This window comes from Sebastes fasciatus, chromosome 11 (genome assembly GCF_043250625.1).
Source record: "Sebastes fasciatus isolate fSebFas1 chromosome 11, fSebFas1.pri, whole genome shotgun sequence".
Lineage (NCBI taxonomy): Eukaryota > Metazoa > Chordata > Actinopteri > Perciformes > Sebastidae > Sebastes > Sebastes fasciatus.
The window spans coordinates 27,174,412-27,191,882 of record NC_133805.1 but is presented as its reverse complement, the minus strand read 5'-3'; the positions used below and the strand labels follow the sequence as shown (position 1 = coordinate 27,191,882).

At 42.4% G+C, this 17,471-nt stretch overlaps 1 protein-coding gene across 5 annotated transcripts in view; it reads left to right on the top strand.

Moving 5' to 3' along the window:
* The window catches only part of mtcl1 (microtubule crosslinking factor 1), a 98,684-nt gene that overhangs the window by 45,463 nt on the left and 35,750 nt on the right, over positions 1–17,471 (top strand). For 4 of the 5 annotated variants that reach the window (XR_012595923.1, XM_074651941.1, XM_074651944.1 and 1 more), the window contains exons 4-8: positions 2,574–2,633; positions 4,591–5,964; positions 12,276–12,404; positions 15,850–15,951; positions 16,982–17,206. Coding sequence is in view for 4 of the 5 variants with exons in the window: in XM_074651941.1 (XP_074508042.1) it covers positions 2,574–2,633; positions 4,591–5,964; positions 12,276–12,404; positions 15,850–15,951; positions 16,982–17,206 (1,890 nt within the window). In the remaining variant the exon portion in view is untranslated. The remainder of the gene's footprint in view (positions 1–2,573; positions 2,634–4,590; positions 5,965–12,275; positions 12,405–15,849; positions 15,952–16,981; positions 17,207–17,471) is intronic. The other variant, XM_074651942.1, reaches the window with a different exon arrangement.

Genomic DNA, 17,471 nt, shown 5'->3' with positions numbered 1-17,471 from the left:
CATCTCTTTCTGTAACTATGACTGCCCACAACATGGTTATGTTCATGTTTTGCTGCTGTTTCTAAGTGGGCGCTCCCTTCCTGTCGCAGAGCCAGCGACTGAGTCAAGGTCCATTCCTGCTCCGGGCAAAACAGGTTCACCCTCACACTTTCCATCCGTCTGGCCATGAATGATTCACACTGTCCTACTGGTCTATTTTATCTGGTAACAGAGCTTGTACAGTGAAGAGTTTGCTTTATACAAAGTTTAAAAAAATGAGAGAGAGGTAGAAGAAGACCGTTGTATTTTTAAACAGCAGCAGCTGCAACACTGATGAATAATAATTATTCTGTTCACTGACTGAGGTCTTTACTGGAGAGAATTAACTTCTATTCAAAATACTTCATTCATCCCTCAAGTGGCAGTTTAAAAGTCACAATGGCAGTCTTACGAGGTCAGATCAGCAACATTCCCATAACAGTTTAATCACAATACATGCCTGAAATGAATGCTGTCACATTAACGGATCAGCACGTGGGATTCTTTTGCGTTTAGCATGCGAACCAATCACGATACTCATGTGTGCCGTTTTGGGGACATGTTCGGTATTAATCTGTTTAAGGGATCAATAGAGTTAACAATCAGTTCTGTTCCTTTTGACAAAGGGATATAAACCAGCAAAGAAATTAAAGTTCAAATGCTTTAAATAAAAGACGTACATATAAGTCAAATAATTGATTTATCAACAACAATTTTGATAATCATTAGTCTTTTTAAAGATAGGGTTGGTAATATCGATATTGATAAGGATCCAGCCAAAACAAACGAGCCCAGTGTTGCCAACTCTCTTCCAATGAAAGTAGCTAGCAGCACTAGCTCCAAAAGTTGCTAAATCTAGAGAGAAAATTATCATGATCAACGTGAACAACAAACGTGGCTCTTGTTAGTACTCACATCCGTCAAGCTACTAGCTTGTGGAAGACTACGATGATGCGCAATGAGTGCCAGGCAGAGTGCGCAGAAAGGCAGGTAGCCCGTGCAATCATTTCATTCGTGCCAAATGAAATGATTCAATGGGTTTATTACAGGCCTTTTTCTTTTTTTCGTAAGAGTATTTGATTTGTTGATTGCTGTCGGGATGCAATGAGAATTTATTCATTCATTTATCAACCAAAAATGCAAACATTCACTGCTTCCGGCTCCTCGAATGTGATGATTTGCTGATTTTCTCAGTTTTATATCATTGTGAATTGAATATCTTTGTGTTTTTGGACTGTTGGTCAGACAAAACAAGACATTTGAAGATCACCTTTAGGCTCTGGCAAATTGTGATGTTTCTCACTTCTTTTTTTGTTGCATTTTTTAACAATGAATCCCAAAAAATATATTTTAAAAAATCATTCACTGCAGCCTTAGTAGAATGATCACAAATGATTTGTAGAGTACTATGAAATACGATTGCAACCCTGACATCAGAAATATTAAGTTATGCTTCCTAGAAAGGAGGGCGGCTTAACTGATCATCTGAACCTTTAAATAACTCTGACAGGGCAGCAATCTGTTCCTGGAAAAAAGGTTCACACTTGAAAGCTCTGCACTCTACATTTATAGAGGGGGATTTCTCCCTCTCCCTCTCCCTCTCTCCTCATTTCCTCTCACCTCTCCTTTCTCTCATCTTGTCTCTGTCTTATAGAGCTGCAGCTGATGGCGAGAGAAAGTGCACAGACTTGATAAAAATGAATGATTTTATTAGTCGCTAAGACTAAGCTGGCGTGCAGAGGACCCGGTTTTATCCGGGCTTTGCGTGCGATGCCTAGCACAGTATTAGCTACCGGACAGATTTCCCCACTGGACAGACAGATGCTTTCCCCCCAGAGCGCCGTGGAAGCGCCATGTGTCACTGAATCTGAGCCGGGATAAGACGTCTGTCACACTGAGCTCTGAATGGGATCTAAAGCGCCCTGGTGCATCATACGACAGAACATCCTCATCATCTCTACTCTCAAGTTTTTCTGGTCTTAATGTTGAGCAGAATTGCCTGAGTGACGATTTACTTTACAACATGTAAATCAGTAGTAGTTGTGCCCATCCACTCACTCGCAGTAAGACTGACATGGTAACCAGATGTTGGCCTCTGTTACAGGCCATTACCGTTACTACGTGCATGAATCAGACAGTAATCGTGTCACATGATCTGCAGTCTGCATTAGAGTAAATACTTCTTTATTAGACTTTTGACCTGATGATGGAAATGTTATGTAAGATATCCATGTAGATTAATGTTCGTCCTGGCCTTTTGCAGAGTCTGTTTCACATCAGGGGCGCTGGCGTACATGCACTGCACCAGTGTTATGCAGCACCATCATTATTATGGCTGTTTGTATAAACACTGGCATCGTGATGTATGGAAATATCAATAGCATCTTAGAAACTGCAGAGATCCTCACTATTGAATTCTTTTATCGGTGTGCTGCGTGTTGGTTTATATAATTTTTCTGTTTTCCTCTTGAAGCACCACTGAATGTCATAAGAATTTTAAAAAAACGGTGTATATGATTACATGTTTTACATCCTTCTTCCTCGTTCTTTTACAGACTGCACTGAGGAGACGAGGAAGCAGAGAAGCATTTAAAGACAAGAAGTCTACGAGTCAGGTAAAACATTTAAAAAAGATATTGTTCTGTCCTTTTCCTCTAAATTCAAAGTCTTCAATAAAATATTGAATGCCAAATGCATTAAAGGATAATCTCGTTGATATTCTATATTTTTATTATTGTCAATGAATCCCATGAAAAGACCAAAACCAACAATGAACTGGATGTAGTTAAACGGCTTTATTCGTTTTGGGCATATCAAAGTTTAAAATTGGAAAGTGGAGAGTATTGAGTTTGTGGAGCAGTCTATCAGAGGTGGCGATCATCTTAATAAATTACTTCAGAGACAGACATATTGGATTTTTAAATTTGATGCTGTGGTGTATCCATGTCTTAAAGCTGATTATAGCAAATATGATTAAAAAAACTTTTATAAACTTGTATAAAATTGTCATTATATCCTGAAAGTAATGCTTGAGACAGGTTATCTGTGAAAAAAAAATCATATTCCTCTGCTCCTCCTAGTGCTCCTAATGTCATTTGCAAGATTTCACAGCGCCGAAGAAAAACAACCAATCAGAGCCGAGCAGTCTCCGCAGCATCTGTCAATCACTGCTCACCAAACTCTGATTAAACGGTCAAACTAGGCAGCGTTGATCAAATATGAATCTATTTTCTGTTACTTTAATGCCTATTTCTCGCCTCAAATGTTTTCAGAAACATCTTGTAGTGTACTGTTTGGCTTTAAAATGAGAAAGGTTGCACTGTCCGGTGTGCGGTGCTTGGTATTGGCTTGACTTTTCATAACATGGCGGCCGGGTCGCAAAGGAAGGAATCACAACATTCCACTCAGGTTGACTTCTCTTTCCAGCCAAGCCCTGAGGAAGACCCAGTGTGTCGAAATCGCCTTTCTCCTTTTGTATTTTTAACTTTGATATGCCCTAACCTAATAAAGGCATTTTAACTACATCCTTAGCTCGTGCCTTGAGTAAACCCAGGGGCTTCCTGTCTTCTATAGTTAAAGATAAAGAGCACCTTGCATTCACCTGTGGTTTACTACTTTACAACTGAGATATTTTCTCTTTTTAATATACATCCTCTGTGCTATAGAGCTCCATTGTTGTCCAAAAACTATTAGAAACACATCAGTGAGCCACACAACTGCACTGGGTGACATGTCCCTTCATTACCACGAAAACACAAACTGTTGTTTATGTTGACTCAATCCCACATGCACCGTCTTGCTACTGTAAATACTCACTACAGCCAAATGTGGACGATTAGACTGTTATCAGGCCATTAAATAGATGTTATCGGTCGCTATAAGCACCGTAGATGTGGGTCAATAGGGGCCTACTACACCCAGTATTAGGTTTTATCATCTATTCACATGGTAGATCACTGACATAAGAAATAAAGGAACACGACAGTGACCTCTACCAACCCTCGTTATTATGACAGAAGCAGAAGTCAGGCGCTGTAGTATAGACTGTGTGAAATTCTTATCGGGTGGAGGTCAGAGGCAATACATGGGTCACAATACACAGGGTTTCCACGCAGGAGACCGGGGTTCGCATCCCGTGAGCAACCAACAATGTGTAGATGTCTTTGTATTCTCAAGAGTTAAGTTTCACTTTCAACTTAACTAAGTGGTTTTGTTGCCTAAACCTAAAGAAGCCTTTTCGATTGTGTTCAAAACATAACGTTTCATTCAGTTTTACAATATGTTAGAACGTGTTGCTTTAAAGTTTCACTTTTACAACATAGTAGGCCCTACTGACCCACATCTATGGTGCTTATAGCACCTATTTAATGGCCTGATAACAGTCGAATCGGGTTGATTAATCCACCACTGGAAGTAGTCCCCAACAAATGCACTTTTTACTGTTTGAAAATGTTTGCTAAAAACTATGGTACCTAGCTGTTTGTTGACAATAACAAAAGTATGACATATCATCAGCTTTATTCCTTAAAGTCTTTAATTGCATCATTATCCTCATCCTTATCGCCCTGCTAGGAGGACAGTGCAGACCTCAGGTGCCAGCTCCAGTTTTCCAAAGAGGAGTCCGGCCTGATGAGAAAAAAGATGGCGAAGCTGGGCCGGGAGAAGGACGAACTGGAGCAGGAGCTGCAGAAGTACAAGTCAGTTTACGGGGACGTGGACAGTCCCCTTCCCCTGGCCGAGTGCTCCGGCGGCGGTCCTCACACCACTCGAGAGGCGGAGCTGCGTTTACGGCTCAAGCTGGTGGAGGAGGAGGCGAACATCCTGGGCAGGAAGATTGTGGAGCTGGAAGTGGAGAACCGCAGCCTGCGGGCGGAAAACGAAGACATCCGCTGTCAGTATGAAAGAGACTGCTTTGGGCGGGAACCCTTCTCCAGCATGCCCTCGTCGCCGTACGGTGGTGATGCGCTGGATTCGGCAAGTGAGCTACGTCGCCATCTACAATTTGTGGAGGAGGAGGCAGAGCTGCTGCGCCGCTCCATCTCTGAGATTGAGGACCACAACAGGCAGCTGACATCTGAACTCAATCGCTTCAAGTTCGGCCCCAGCAGCAGCAGCTCTGTTGGCGAGGAGGGTAGCGAGGGAGGATTATTTAAACCTGGTAACGGGGGGAACGGCAGCGGGATAATGGTGGAGGAGCTTAAATCAGCCAGGATGCAGATCAATGAGCTGAGTGGAAAGGTGATGAAGCTTCAGTACGAGAATCGAGTCCTCATGTCCAACGTCCAGCGCTGTGACCTGGCTGCACACCTGGGCCTGCGCACCGGCAGCCCTCGAGACAGCGACGCAGAGAGCGACGCAGGCCGGCGAGAAGCCGCTGAGGAAGAGGAGGCAGGACGCCTTCTTCTCCTCCACCCCAAGAGGGAGGGCCCCATTGGGGGCGAGAGCGACTCCGAAGACCTGTTTGAGAAAACGACAACCACCTCAGGGTTCGGAAGCATCAAACCCTCAGACGGCAGCGAGCTCAGCGCCACCGAACTGGCCAACCGCAGGAGGGAAGAACGGGAGTCGTTCACTAACGTGAAACGCGAGGCGGACAGGCTCGGGAAGACGGTGGACCGGCTGATCACGGACACCGACAGTCTGATCTTTGAGGGCAGGCTGCTGGTGACGACAGGAGAGAGCCCGGAAGGAGAGGAGGAGTCTGGATCCAAACCAGACACGCAGGTCCTGGACACCATCAACACTCGCATGAAGGCCTTCCGCACGGAGCTGCACATCTTCATGGAGAAGCTGGACCATGTAGGGGAGGGGCTGAGAGAAAGGACAGACGATCTGTCGCCCATGCCGAACCTCACAGAGTCCAGCAGCTTCCTGTCCACAGTCACCTCCATGTCCCGGGATTCTCCCATTGGCACCTTTGGACGAGACCTGGTGACGGACTTCCAGGTAGGTTCAATGAACTTCTTGTGGCCTTTTCTACTGTTTTAAAGGTGACACCTCTCTGTACGTTTAGATGTTTCCTTTCTGTCGCTGCTTGGTTCTTTTGCAAAAAGAGAAAAATCCATAATAAGGGAGAAAGATGATGGGAAAAAGTCAATACTTGGGATTTTCTGAAGACCATTGCAAACAAGATTTAAAATCTTTCAAAAGAACTTTTTAATTAGCATCCAGCCTCAAAAGCATCCCACTTGGTTGTCCAGACGATATCACGTTGCAAGAAAGAAACACTGAAAACAAAACAATATCGCACCAGATGGCTTCATTGCTTTAAACCAGCAGTAGACAGAAATCTTCAGTCTGCAAAATCCTGTCAAGTAGCAGATAGCCACGGGAAAACCCGCTGGTGTGTTTATTAATGTGAGAATTCATTTAGGTTTGATTTAAATGGCCCTTAGCGTGCAGTCATTAGTCAACCATTTAAGTCCAAACTAAACTAAATGAGATCCTCAGTCAGCACTGTGTGCAAAAACTCTAATTAAAGACAGTGGCAGCGCCGTACATCTTCAGCAGAACACATACGATCCACAGCCGGGCCTGTCAATGGGAATCTCATTAAGCTGTAGGCAAATGTAGCTTTTAGGATATTAGGTTTGGATTCTTTCAAGTCTATCTTAATGCAATATCCACGTGCCCGTATGTATGTTGAGAGAGTTGATGGTCACTCACTGTAATCATTCCTCCTCTCCATAGTGGCAGCAGTGTGACTCCACTGTAAGAAATAGGGGAGAAAGTCTTCATTCTGTGAAAAAAATGTATGAAGTGCGCAGATTTTACTCATCAAAGAGTGTTTACAGGTGTCTGAGCACTACTGCATATGTGAATAAAGTTATATAAAGACGTTTGTGGCTCCAGAGGGAGCTGTGGGAAGTCGGATAAGCTTGGTCGGAGCTGAAGACTACAAAAAGAAATCTCTTGATGTGGCGTTAGAAAGAAGTGAGCTTACCAGACCTCTGTAGCTCCTCATCCCTGCTAGAGGCTTGAGGCTCGAGGCTACGTTAGCCGCTACTAGCATAATGCTGCATTCACATGGAATCAGGCAGATGGCAGACTGCAGACCACCTTCTGGTCGGCATGGGAACGAAATGGCAAGACGGCAAAACGAAAAACATGCATGATGATATGTTGCTATGGTGATGGACTAAAATATGTCATTTAAAATGATTTTGTGTCTACTATTTAATGTAATTATTCTAGTAATGCGTTTAGCTATAAAATGCGGCTTTCTCTTAATATTCTATTGCAAACTTAAACAACTTTCTCCGGTGTGAGGGAGCCACGTAACGTTCGGTTGTAAATTCCGTTACCGTTGCCAGTATTCTCTGACAGACACACCTAATTTTACCATCCATCTCTGATCCACTAACGTGACATCCGATTTTGGCCTCGGAAGCGTTCTGGTTTCTGTTTGTCGTCTGAGTAGTATTGTCCAATCACATTCGAGCAGGCTTTGGTTGAATGCAGGTAAACAGTCCGTGTGGAGAGCAAAAAGAGGCGGAACACATTGGCCGAAATGCAACCTCGGAACTCACTGGCCATCGTCTGATCATGATGAGCGTTTAATTGGTTTAAAATGAGTTTGTAAACTGGCTACTTGTGAAACAATTCGGTCGTAAATGCCGTCTCTCAATTCCAACTCGAGTCTCGCATCTCAAGTTGCTAATCGGACTGTAACAATGAGCAGCGCACGGAAAATTACATCACTGGCTATTCCAGAATCCCAGAAATATAACCCCTTACCCCCAGAGACTTATCTGTTGACGGGTTTTTGAGATTGCCATCAGCCTGTTTCCATGTGAATGCAACAAAACACACCTGAATCTCTGACCAAACTGTTTGAGGTTGAGTTGCCTTGTGGGTAATGAAGGTGGCAGGTTTTGACCAGGAAGAAGAATGCATGGAATAAAAAAAAGACTATCTTTGGTTTTTCTGCTGCATTGATTTTAAGCTTCTTCTTTTTTTTAAAACTGTTCATCACAAGTCTGACAATGTTACAGGAGTGCAATGTAAAAATGAGGCTTTAGTAGTGTGAGTTGGCCAAACTGAGTGAGTTTCTTACAAAAAGTCTTTTTTGTACAGAATCCCCAGTGTTTCCTTTCTGAGATGTCTGACTTCATTCGGCTAACTCCTTGGCCTAACCTTGGCTAAAAATGCATTTTTGCGCAGAGCGAGGACAGTAGATTTTGCCCCCCATTTCTTACAGTGGAGTCGAGCTACAACAGGTGGGGAGTTGTCACTTGTCAAATGGTAACGCTGGCGTCCTAAGGCGAGTTCCTGGAGGACAGAAACCTCCCGTGGAGGAGAAGAGCAAAGGCTTGCTTGATCTTGATTTTGATGAAGAGACCGTGAAATCGGGGTCTCATGATGCTTCTGATTGTTTGGGTTTTAAGTATGAGGTTTTAGAAGAGCTACCACAGGGATAACTGGCTTGTGTGCTGCTGCTTTTTGATCCTTCAGCTTTGGCTTTTTCTAATCAATGTGAAGCAGAAAATCCAAAGCACCGAGCATTGACAGGTCACCCACTTGTAGAGAAAGTGAGCTGGGATTAGACCATCATGAGACAGGTTAGATAGACTTGAAACATCCAAACCTATCATGTAAAGCCTCAAGAGGAAATATTGAGAGACTCCAAAGGTCCAGTGCCAGCACAGGGTGACATTTAGCAGGACCCCCGCTCCGACACGAGCCACCCAGCTCTACCACACCGGCACCACCGCCACCGCCACCCCTCCCCTGATCCACCATCGCTTCCTGCTGCTGCCACATTCACATCTGCATCTCCATGCACATCCTCATAGCCAGCGGCCCCGCCTGCCTCCTTCTCCCTGCACTCACTGTCTGCAGCTGCCCTGCTTCCAGTCAGCCAGGGCCAGGGGAGGGTGCTTAGGAGGGTGCTTGAGAGGGTGCTTCGTATGAATGGAGCACTAAATGCAGCTTCCTCCATTTGGCTCGATTCAAAGCTTTTCCTGACATAGTGAACTGCTGCATGATGTAGTTTAGTAAATATTTCCCTCTCTACAGCTTTGCTACACCATGCTATCACGTACGTGACTCATTACGACACAAAAATGGTGTAGCTATAATGTTTGAACCACATAGATCATCACGCATACACACACAGACGCACGTGGGATTGGTTACTCCACGGTGTTGCCAAGGAGACGAACCATAAAAATGTGTGCACTGTCTAAAATAACCTCTGTTGGATAAAAAGAAAAAGAGTTGCATGGCGCTGCTGTGTGAGTGGAAGAACCTCGCTGGCTGGCTTCCTGCTTTCTGTTCCTGTTTTATTGCAGCTTAGTGTAAGTCAACATGTCAACATACTGTGTGCTCTCCCAAAGCAGGTTCATTATCTCTGTACTGCATGATCAGGCAGACATCTTTCTTGGGTGGGTTTTCTAATCGCCGTATTGGAATAGAACAAGCAGCTCTGCAAACATTGCTCACTTCAAGAAGCCAATCTGCTTTGTAGAGATAATCGAGTGAAGCTGCCTCCATTCTGATTCTATCCAATGACTTGTTTCTGCTTTGCTCCTCTGCCTGTAGGACTCGCTGGTTAGTCTGGGTGAAGCTGGGTGGTTTAGTCAATGCTAACCACTTTACTAACAACTCACACCTGCTCAAAGCAATAAGGCCTTCGTCCATCAGAGTTGTTGAAGATGATCAAAGTTGTAGAGCAGCCTGTATATATAATCCATTTAAAAAAAATTAAATATGTACAGAAGGGCTTTCACTAGATGAAAAATGTGGATGTTTTCTCACAATTATTTCCTCAGAGTCCCATAATTTTATTATATTTAACTCATAACAATGAGAGCTGTGTGTCGCAATTACAAGATATTTATCTCATAATTATTTTGTAAACTGTAGGAAATGTTTTCTTGTAAGTATGACTTCTGTATCTCGTAATTAAAAGATGTGGATCTTGAGTAGGGCGAGAATCTGGCGATACGTATCGTGATCCAGGGGTTGGTTAAGATTCAAAATATTGCGATACTGTAAGCAAGGCGATATATTGCAATTTTTTAAAATCTAATTTTAAGGAAAACTGTCTTAAAGGGACTATTTGTAACTTTTTAAGCGTATAAATGTAGCGGGTCGCCACACATGCGCGTTCGCATATGCGCGCCCCCGTGTGGCTGGAGCCTCGTCTCCGCTGCCTGCTTTCCTTCACTCAGAATGCGCGCACGTCCTCGCTGTCTCGCTCCACCTCTAGACGTGAACGTGCGCTCACTACACACTGCAGAAGATTTAGTTTAGCTCTGAGAATATCTAGTGAATGCACAGGGGACGTTTGTGCAGAAATAAATGCTGCAGTTCCTCCAGACCAACAGAGCTTTCCCGTGTCTTGTGAAGTGACGGAGCTCTTCAGATAGTTATGTTACCCTCTCGTTACCGACCGGGTGCCGGTGTCTCCTCTGCTCTCTCCGGCTGCGGGCGGAGAGAGCAGGGAGACACGCTGGAGAGCCCCGCTGCCTCAGCCTGCACTTAGGCAGGAAAAGCCAACACTAGGATCAGATCTAAATCATGTTCATGGAGAGACCTTCGTCTGGTCAGCTAACATTACTGCCAAGCAGCTGAAATATAGAGTGATATTGTGGTTTTAGCTGACGTGTGTCGCCTCACTGTTTTGAGCGATGCTCGTTCAGGTATATTGAGAGCGAGCAAGCGCGAGCCCGACGCTGACTTTCGTTGATTTCACGGCCACAGGTGTCGCTGTTAAGAAGCATTTCTGAAAGTTACAAATAGTCCCTTTAATATAAAGAACACACTGCCATATGCATACAATCTGAAAAAAAGTTAACTTTTTTACTATATAACAGTGGGATCTGCATTTGTTCCTGTAACATACAACATCATCACTACTTTGAGAGGTCACATACACTGAGAGGGTGCATCTCTTTGCAAATTAAATAAAGTATTGACTGAGTTAATCTTTGCATGTAAACTATTAATAAAAAATCCATACACTGTTTTGGAGAATTCATACAGTATCACCAAACATAATTTAGCGATACTCAATATTTTCCATATTTTCAAGGAAAATTTGGATCGTATAATTATGCGATAAAATTATAAATACAACACATAATAACAATTTCTATATCTTCTAATCACGATATTAATTTTGTAATTATCTTGTGAAGTGTTGGAAATCTTTTTTCGTAATTATTATGAATTCTGTACCATGTAATTGTGACAAAACTCATCGTACAATTACAAGATGCTGATCGCGAAGAAACCAAAGAATCGTGCACACTAATTACAAGATTTTTATTTTGCTATTATCTCGTAAAGTGTTAGTCGTTTTCTCGCAGTCTTGTCGAACTCTTGTTCTCACTTTAATGTTGTAAATACGAGATATGGAAGTCATAATTATGAGAATATGTCTCCAATTTTTTTCCCTTAGTGAATGCTACACACTTCTGTAGATACCTTTTTGGCCCAGAAGCATTATGGTTCCTGCTAGCTAGGAAGAATCCTCACTCAGAAATAAAACGTGGGCACTGCTACAAAAACTAGAGCATGGCATCTTAAAGCTCGACTGAAGCCTCAAATTTCTCCGGTGTCTTTTAAATGCTGTAATGTCTGAAAACAAGATGCACCTTTCCTTAGCTGACTGCTTCTACAACACACACGGCTGTGCACAGGCATGTGTTGGAAAAACTTTAGCGTGCTAGCTCTCGCTCTGCAGTTTTGCCGTGGTATCTCTCAGCTGTTGGTTTGGACTCATGTATCCCTCATTGCATGCGCTTCATAACAAGTGTTTTGCATTCTTTTCCCCCCCGACTCCCCCCGACTCCCTCTCTTTGTTCCTCTTTGTGTTCCCGCCAGATGTTTCAGCCCATGATTTTGTTCATCCTCATTCTCGTTCTCTTCTCATCTCTCTCATACGCCGTCATCTTTAAGTTGGTCTTTCTCTTTGCGCTTTTCTTCATACTCTAGTCCGTTTGTTCTTCTCCACACCGTGTAGTCTGTTAGTTAATTTTCCCCCTCTCTGCTTATATTCTTTACCCATTTTCTCTTTTGTTTTTATTTCTTTTTTACCCGGCCCGCTTTCTTTCCTTGTCCCCTCACCCTGTTTGTTGTCTTCTGTCTGTTTTGTCCACAATCCACCTCACACATCTCCCCCAATACCACCACCACCACCACTCCCTGCACCTGTCACCCATCCCCCTAATCCCTTACACCCACCGTCCACACCCCCCCTCCCCCCCTTCCCCTTCCCCTTCCCCTTCCCCACCCCACGTCACTCACAGTCCGGTCAGAGGGATGAGCTGGAGTGGCGTCTAGGACAGGAGCGAGGCGTGGAGCCCCAGAGCCAGGCCCAGAGCAGGGGAGCCACGGGACTCACTAGGTACCACAGGCCCCTGGCTTTAAGAGCAGAGGTCAGTGCCTACTCCCTCCTCCATCTCCCTTCCACCTGTGGGACTGAGTTGACACTGGCTCAACTGTGAGCCCCATACACAGGCCTTCTGTCGACCTAGACTCTATTCTCTAATCATTTAAATTGATTCAAAGACAAATCTGGTTTCCTCTCTGTGGAGCGACAAGTCCTTTCTTTCCCATGGATGTGAAATACAGCTCTGCAGGGCCCGTAGACGCCCCCAAAAGCATGCCGTTTTTAATTTAATTACATTTTTCATACAGGCAAATATATGAATAAAAATAATCTACAGTCATGCTATTACAAAATGCATTTTGAATGTTGTCACCTCACGGTCACACCTTAAATGAAACGGAGTAAATGTTGGTACAGAATGAGGGTCATTATACTGAAAAATACATTATTTAGGGCGCTTCTGGGGTTTGTTTTTGAACTATTTATTGGCCTGAGAAGCAGTGCACCATGGTAAGAAAGACTTAACTTGCCCTACAGTGAAGCAACATTTACAGGTACAGGTCAATCCTGAGGAGTTTGACTTTATAGTTTATTTACTGGATACAAAAAAAACAAAAAAAAGATTTTTAAAAAATCTCTGATTACTTCACCAAAGTATATTAAGTTTATATACTGTACTTCCCTGTATATATATTTAAAGTAGGGCTGTCAATCGGTTAAAATATTTAATCACGATTAATCAAATGATTGTCCATAGTTAATCGTGATTAATCGCAAATCAATTGCACATTTTTTTGTCTGTTCAAAATGTCCCTTAAAGGGAGATTTGTCAAGTATTTAATACTCTTATCAACATGGGAGTGGGCAAATATGATTGCTTTATGAAAATGTATGTATATATTTCTAATTGGAAATCAATAAACAACACAAAACAATGACAGATATGGTCTAGAAACCCTCACAGGTACTGTATTTAGCATAAAAAATATGCTCAAATCATAACATGGCAAAATCAAGCCCAACAGGCAACAACAGCTGTCAGTGTGTCAGTGTGCTGACTTGACTATGACTTGCCCTAAACTGCATGTGATTATCATAAAGTGGGCATGTCTGTAAAGGGGAGACTTGTGGGTACCCATAGAACCCATTTACATTCACATATCTGGAGGTCAGAGGTCAAGGGACCCCTTTGAAAATGGCCATGTCCAGCTTTTCTTCGCCAAAATGTAGCGTACGTTTGAAGCGTTATTTAGCCTCCTTTGCGACAAACTAATATGACATGGTTGGTACCAATGGATTCCTTAGGTTTTTTAGTTAAATATGAAACTGCAAGTTGCATTATTGCGTTAAAGGAATCAGTGGCGTTAAAACAAATTTGCACTGACGCATTATTATTGCGTTAACTTTGACAGCCCTACTTTAAAGTCAGTTCTTAAGATGCTTTTTGTGCCTTAAGGAGCCTTCTCACATCTCTACCAATATATACAAAGTGTCTCTGGGCACTAAAAACTATAAATTTGGCTGATTATGAATTTGATTGGTTCCGATCAGAAGGCCGCTCAGTCCAGCATGTCTAGTGACACTCCAGCCACAGTCACTTTTTATTAATGCTGAACACAATTTCACTCCATTCACTCACTCTGTTTTTCACACTAAATATCCACTCCTACAGCCACTGATCTTTATTTATTTATTTTTGTTTAACATTTTCTTATTGCTTTTTAAATTCACACCATGTGCCCCTGGACATTTTGTGGTTGATTTCAAAGAAACAAGTAGAAAGTAGATGACATATAGATCTCCAGAGTTCAGAGAAGTTCTGAAATTCAAGGGCAATTTGTATTTTGTGTTATAGAAAATATATCTGCTGGTGGACAGTTTGTTGCCCTCTAAATGAGACAGCAGCCATGCACAGCTACAGCATATCGACTTGTTAGGCGCATGTATGCACTCAGTGTATCACGGCTGAGTCTGCACTCTGTAGTGATTTACGGTTCATCACTACCGGCTGCACCGTCATGACTCGACTCAGCAGATTAAACGCATGTCAAAAGTGCAGCTCACACAGAAGTGTCACAATACACTTTAAAGTCAAAGAGGCGAGTGGTAACGTTGCTGCAGCACAGATCCGTTAAACCCCTTCAGTGACTCGGCTGTTTAATAAACCGGCTGTGTAATCGCTGGACACTGTGATTCATAATCGCTGCCTCATGCTTGTGTTCATAGAGAAATTGCCCGCTGTTACATAATGCAGATCGCTGGCAGCGGTGATGTGACACATTACTGTTACAGTTACAGTTATAGCACATTCGTCTGTGTGTGTCCCTGTGCTTTCTGCCGCAGTGTAATCTGTGAGGTGAAATGAATGAATGGGAAATCGGCTCGGATATGGCAGGATTAGCGCTGCGCTGTAGGCCTGTGTGATTTGCATTTGACATTGGGCTGACAGGGAGGTGATCCAGGGTCAGAACACACTGAACAGCTCAACTTACTGTCGGAGGGTACAGTGAACGCCCCGCACGCAGGATAGAAGAAAGAAATCGCATTAAAAAACGCTTTCCATATTGTCAAAGTCTGCACTTTGAGTTTATTTAGAAGGACAGACAGGGATGTCTTGTAAAACCAGTTGAAGAGTCATTACATTCATAAACATAAGCATCTCATTTCCCGACGAGCATTTTTTCACCTGTAGTAAAAAAAAACATGCATTCAGTTCCTATTGCGATTGCTGTATTTGGCACATAACATTTTATGATTTATTTCTTAAAGTGCATTCTTGCAAATAATACCTATCACAAGCCAACTAATAACATTTTAGTAACGTTTTATTTTGGCGATAGAAACCATGATTTAGGTGAAACTCGTCAGATGTTTTGTCGGTGTCGTGCAGCTCTAGTAGAGTACAGTATTTATACAGTGACCGCATCATTTTCCCATCACAGTTTCTAGTCACTATTCTATTAAGGTTAAAGTCACTTTTTGATAATTTAAAAGAGGTCGCTAATGAGTTAGAAATAGTTTTGGAGAATTCACTTATTTGCTTTCTCGCCGAGAGTAAGATGAGAAGATTGATACCACTCTCGGACATGTGAGTGCTATCGATCTTCTCTTTCCCAAAATGTCGGACTATTCCTTTATTTATATACTCGCATTCGAGGTTCGATCAAAAAGCTTTGAAGTTTCTAAATGAATAAATATTCTAGTCCAAATCGAAAATGTGCAGCATTAAATTATAATAACTTCCTGAGACGTTCGCAGAAGAAAGTATAATGGGTTTCCACTTGTGTGAAAGTCAGATCTCATTTGAGGTTTTTCAGTCCTGCTCGGGGAGATTTAGTTTTGCAGTGGAAATTGAAGAGAACAAATATAATCAAGCGTAATCATCTCATACACAAATCCTTGTGATTAAACAGAATGAGAGTGAGATATCAATATGTGATATAATTTATCCAAAGTGTCAGTAAAGTAACTGTGTGCTGTTGTGGGTTCAGCTCCGGGACACGCCTGCTTCTGACATCCAGTTTCGTCTGGATCACGAACGAAGGCTGAGAGCGGCGACGGAGGAGCGGGAAGCTGTCGTTTCTCTGCCTCAGGTACAATAACGCAGTCAGTCACGCCATGTTCGAACGCCTTTAGATTTATGAACACAAGACCATCGGTATCACACTTCACTCGTTCTGCTATCTTTGCTGAAGTTTGAACATGATTTATAATTAAGTGTCACCACTGGAGAGGCAAGAAAGTTCAGCTTTAATATCCACACCTGCATTTAGTGTTAGATTTAGATTGATGTTACACTGTCTTCAGTGTGTTGCATAATTTACACTAAATCTCTTTTTCACACTCGCAACATGACATATATCATGCGCATGCATATCATGACTTTTCGATTTTAGTCTACATATTTTACTAAATTGATTGTACTTTTATTGTTATTATATTAGGAACTGCTGGTAGTATTACTTCTTATATACTATATTAATCAGTCTTTTGTTTTTTATTCTTATGTTGTGATTTTTGAGCAATCTCTGGCACAAGAATTTCCTTCAGGATTAATAAAGTTCTGATATCTACTCTTACAAAATGATCCTTTTAATCAAAATAAAACAGAAATGGCATGTAGAAGTATGGTCTATGTTTTGAAATATGAGCTTTTTGTCATTTCAAGCACACAAAAACATACAGCATCATTTAAAGCTGAAATAATTAGTCAAATAATTGATTTTTTAAAATCGAAAATATGAAAAATTCTCTGTTTCATGCTTCTCAAATGTAAATATTTTCCTATTTTTCTTAACCTAAACATCTTTGGGTTTTGTACAGTTGGTCAGACAAAAAAAAGCGATTTGAATATCTTAATTTGGGCATTTTCTACTATTTTCTGACATTTTTGGACCAAAGAATTATCATAAAATATATGTATTATTTAAATAATGACTGGTAAAGTCCCTCTCAAACCAATAGACCTACTCAAACATTGCATGAAGCAGCATATCCAAATTTATATATAAAAATGACTTGATACATTACTCACATATCACCTACTGACTTACCATTAATAAGTGTTTGAATATGACAGTTTTACTGACTATGTGAATGACATTGAATGTCCCTTCCCTACAGCAGGAAGACGAGCGTCTGCGTCTGGAGGCCCAGCGTGGCGGTCTGGAGCTGCAGGGACTTCAGACTCATGAGGTGCCCTGGCCTCAGGAGAGAGCCATGCTGCAACAAGAGGTCCGCCTCTTCAGACGCAACACCATCGTCTTCTACATGAAGCTCAGGTGGATCCTCACGCACTGGAGGCTCGGCCACAAGGACGACTCCGGAGAGGAGACGGTGCAGCCGGAGGTGAGTCAATAACTTACACTAAGTATTGACTCAAAGTCACTGAGGTTTAATAAGTTGGAGGCACATTTAGCTATTTCTTAATTACTGTACTTGATTGTGCGCTTGAGGCAAGCAGTATAAATACATGTACCCACGAGTTCAGGGTTGTACTGAAAATAATAGAGCAAAAGGTCACGCTTTTGCCTTTAGGGCTCGTCCAGTAATTGAACCCCGGGAACTCTCACACGCACCCGAAGCAAGAATCATACCTCTAGACCAACAACCC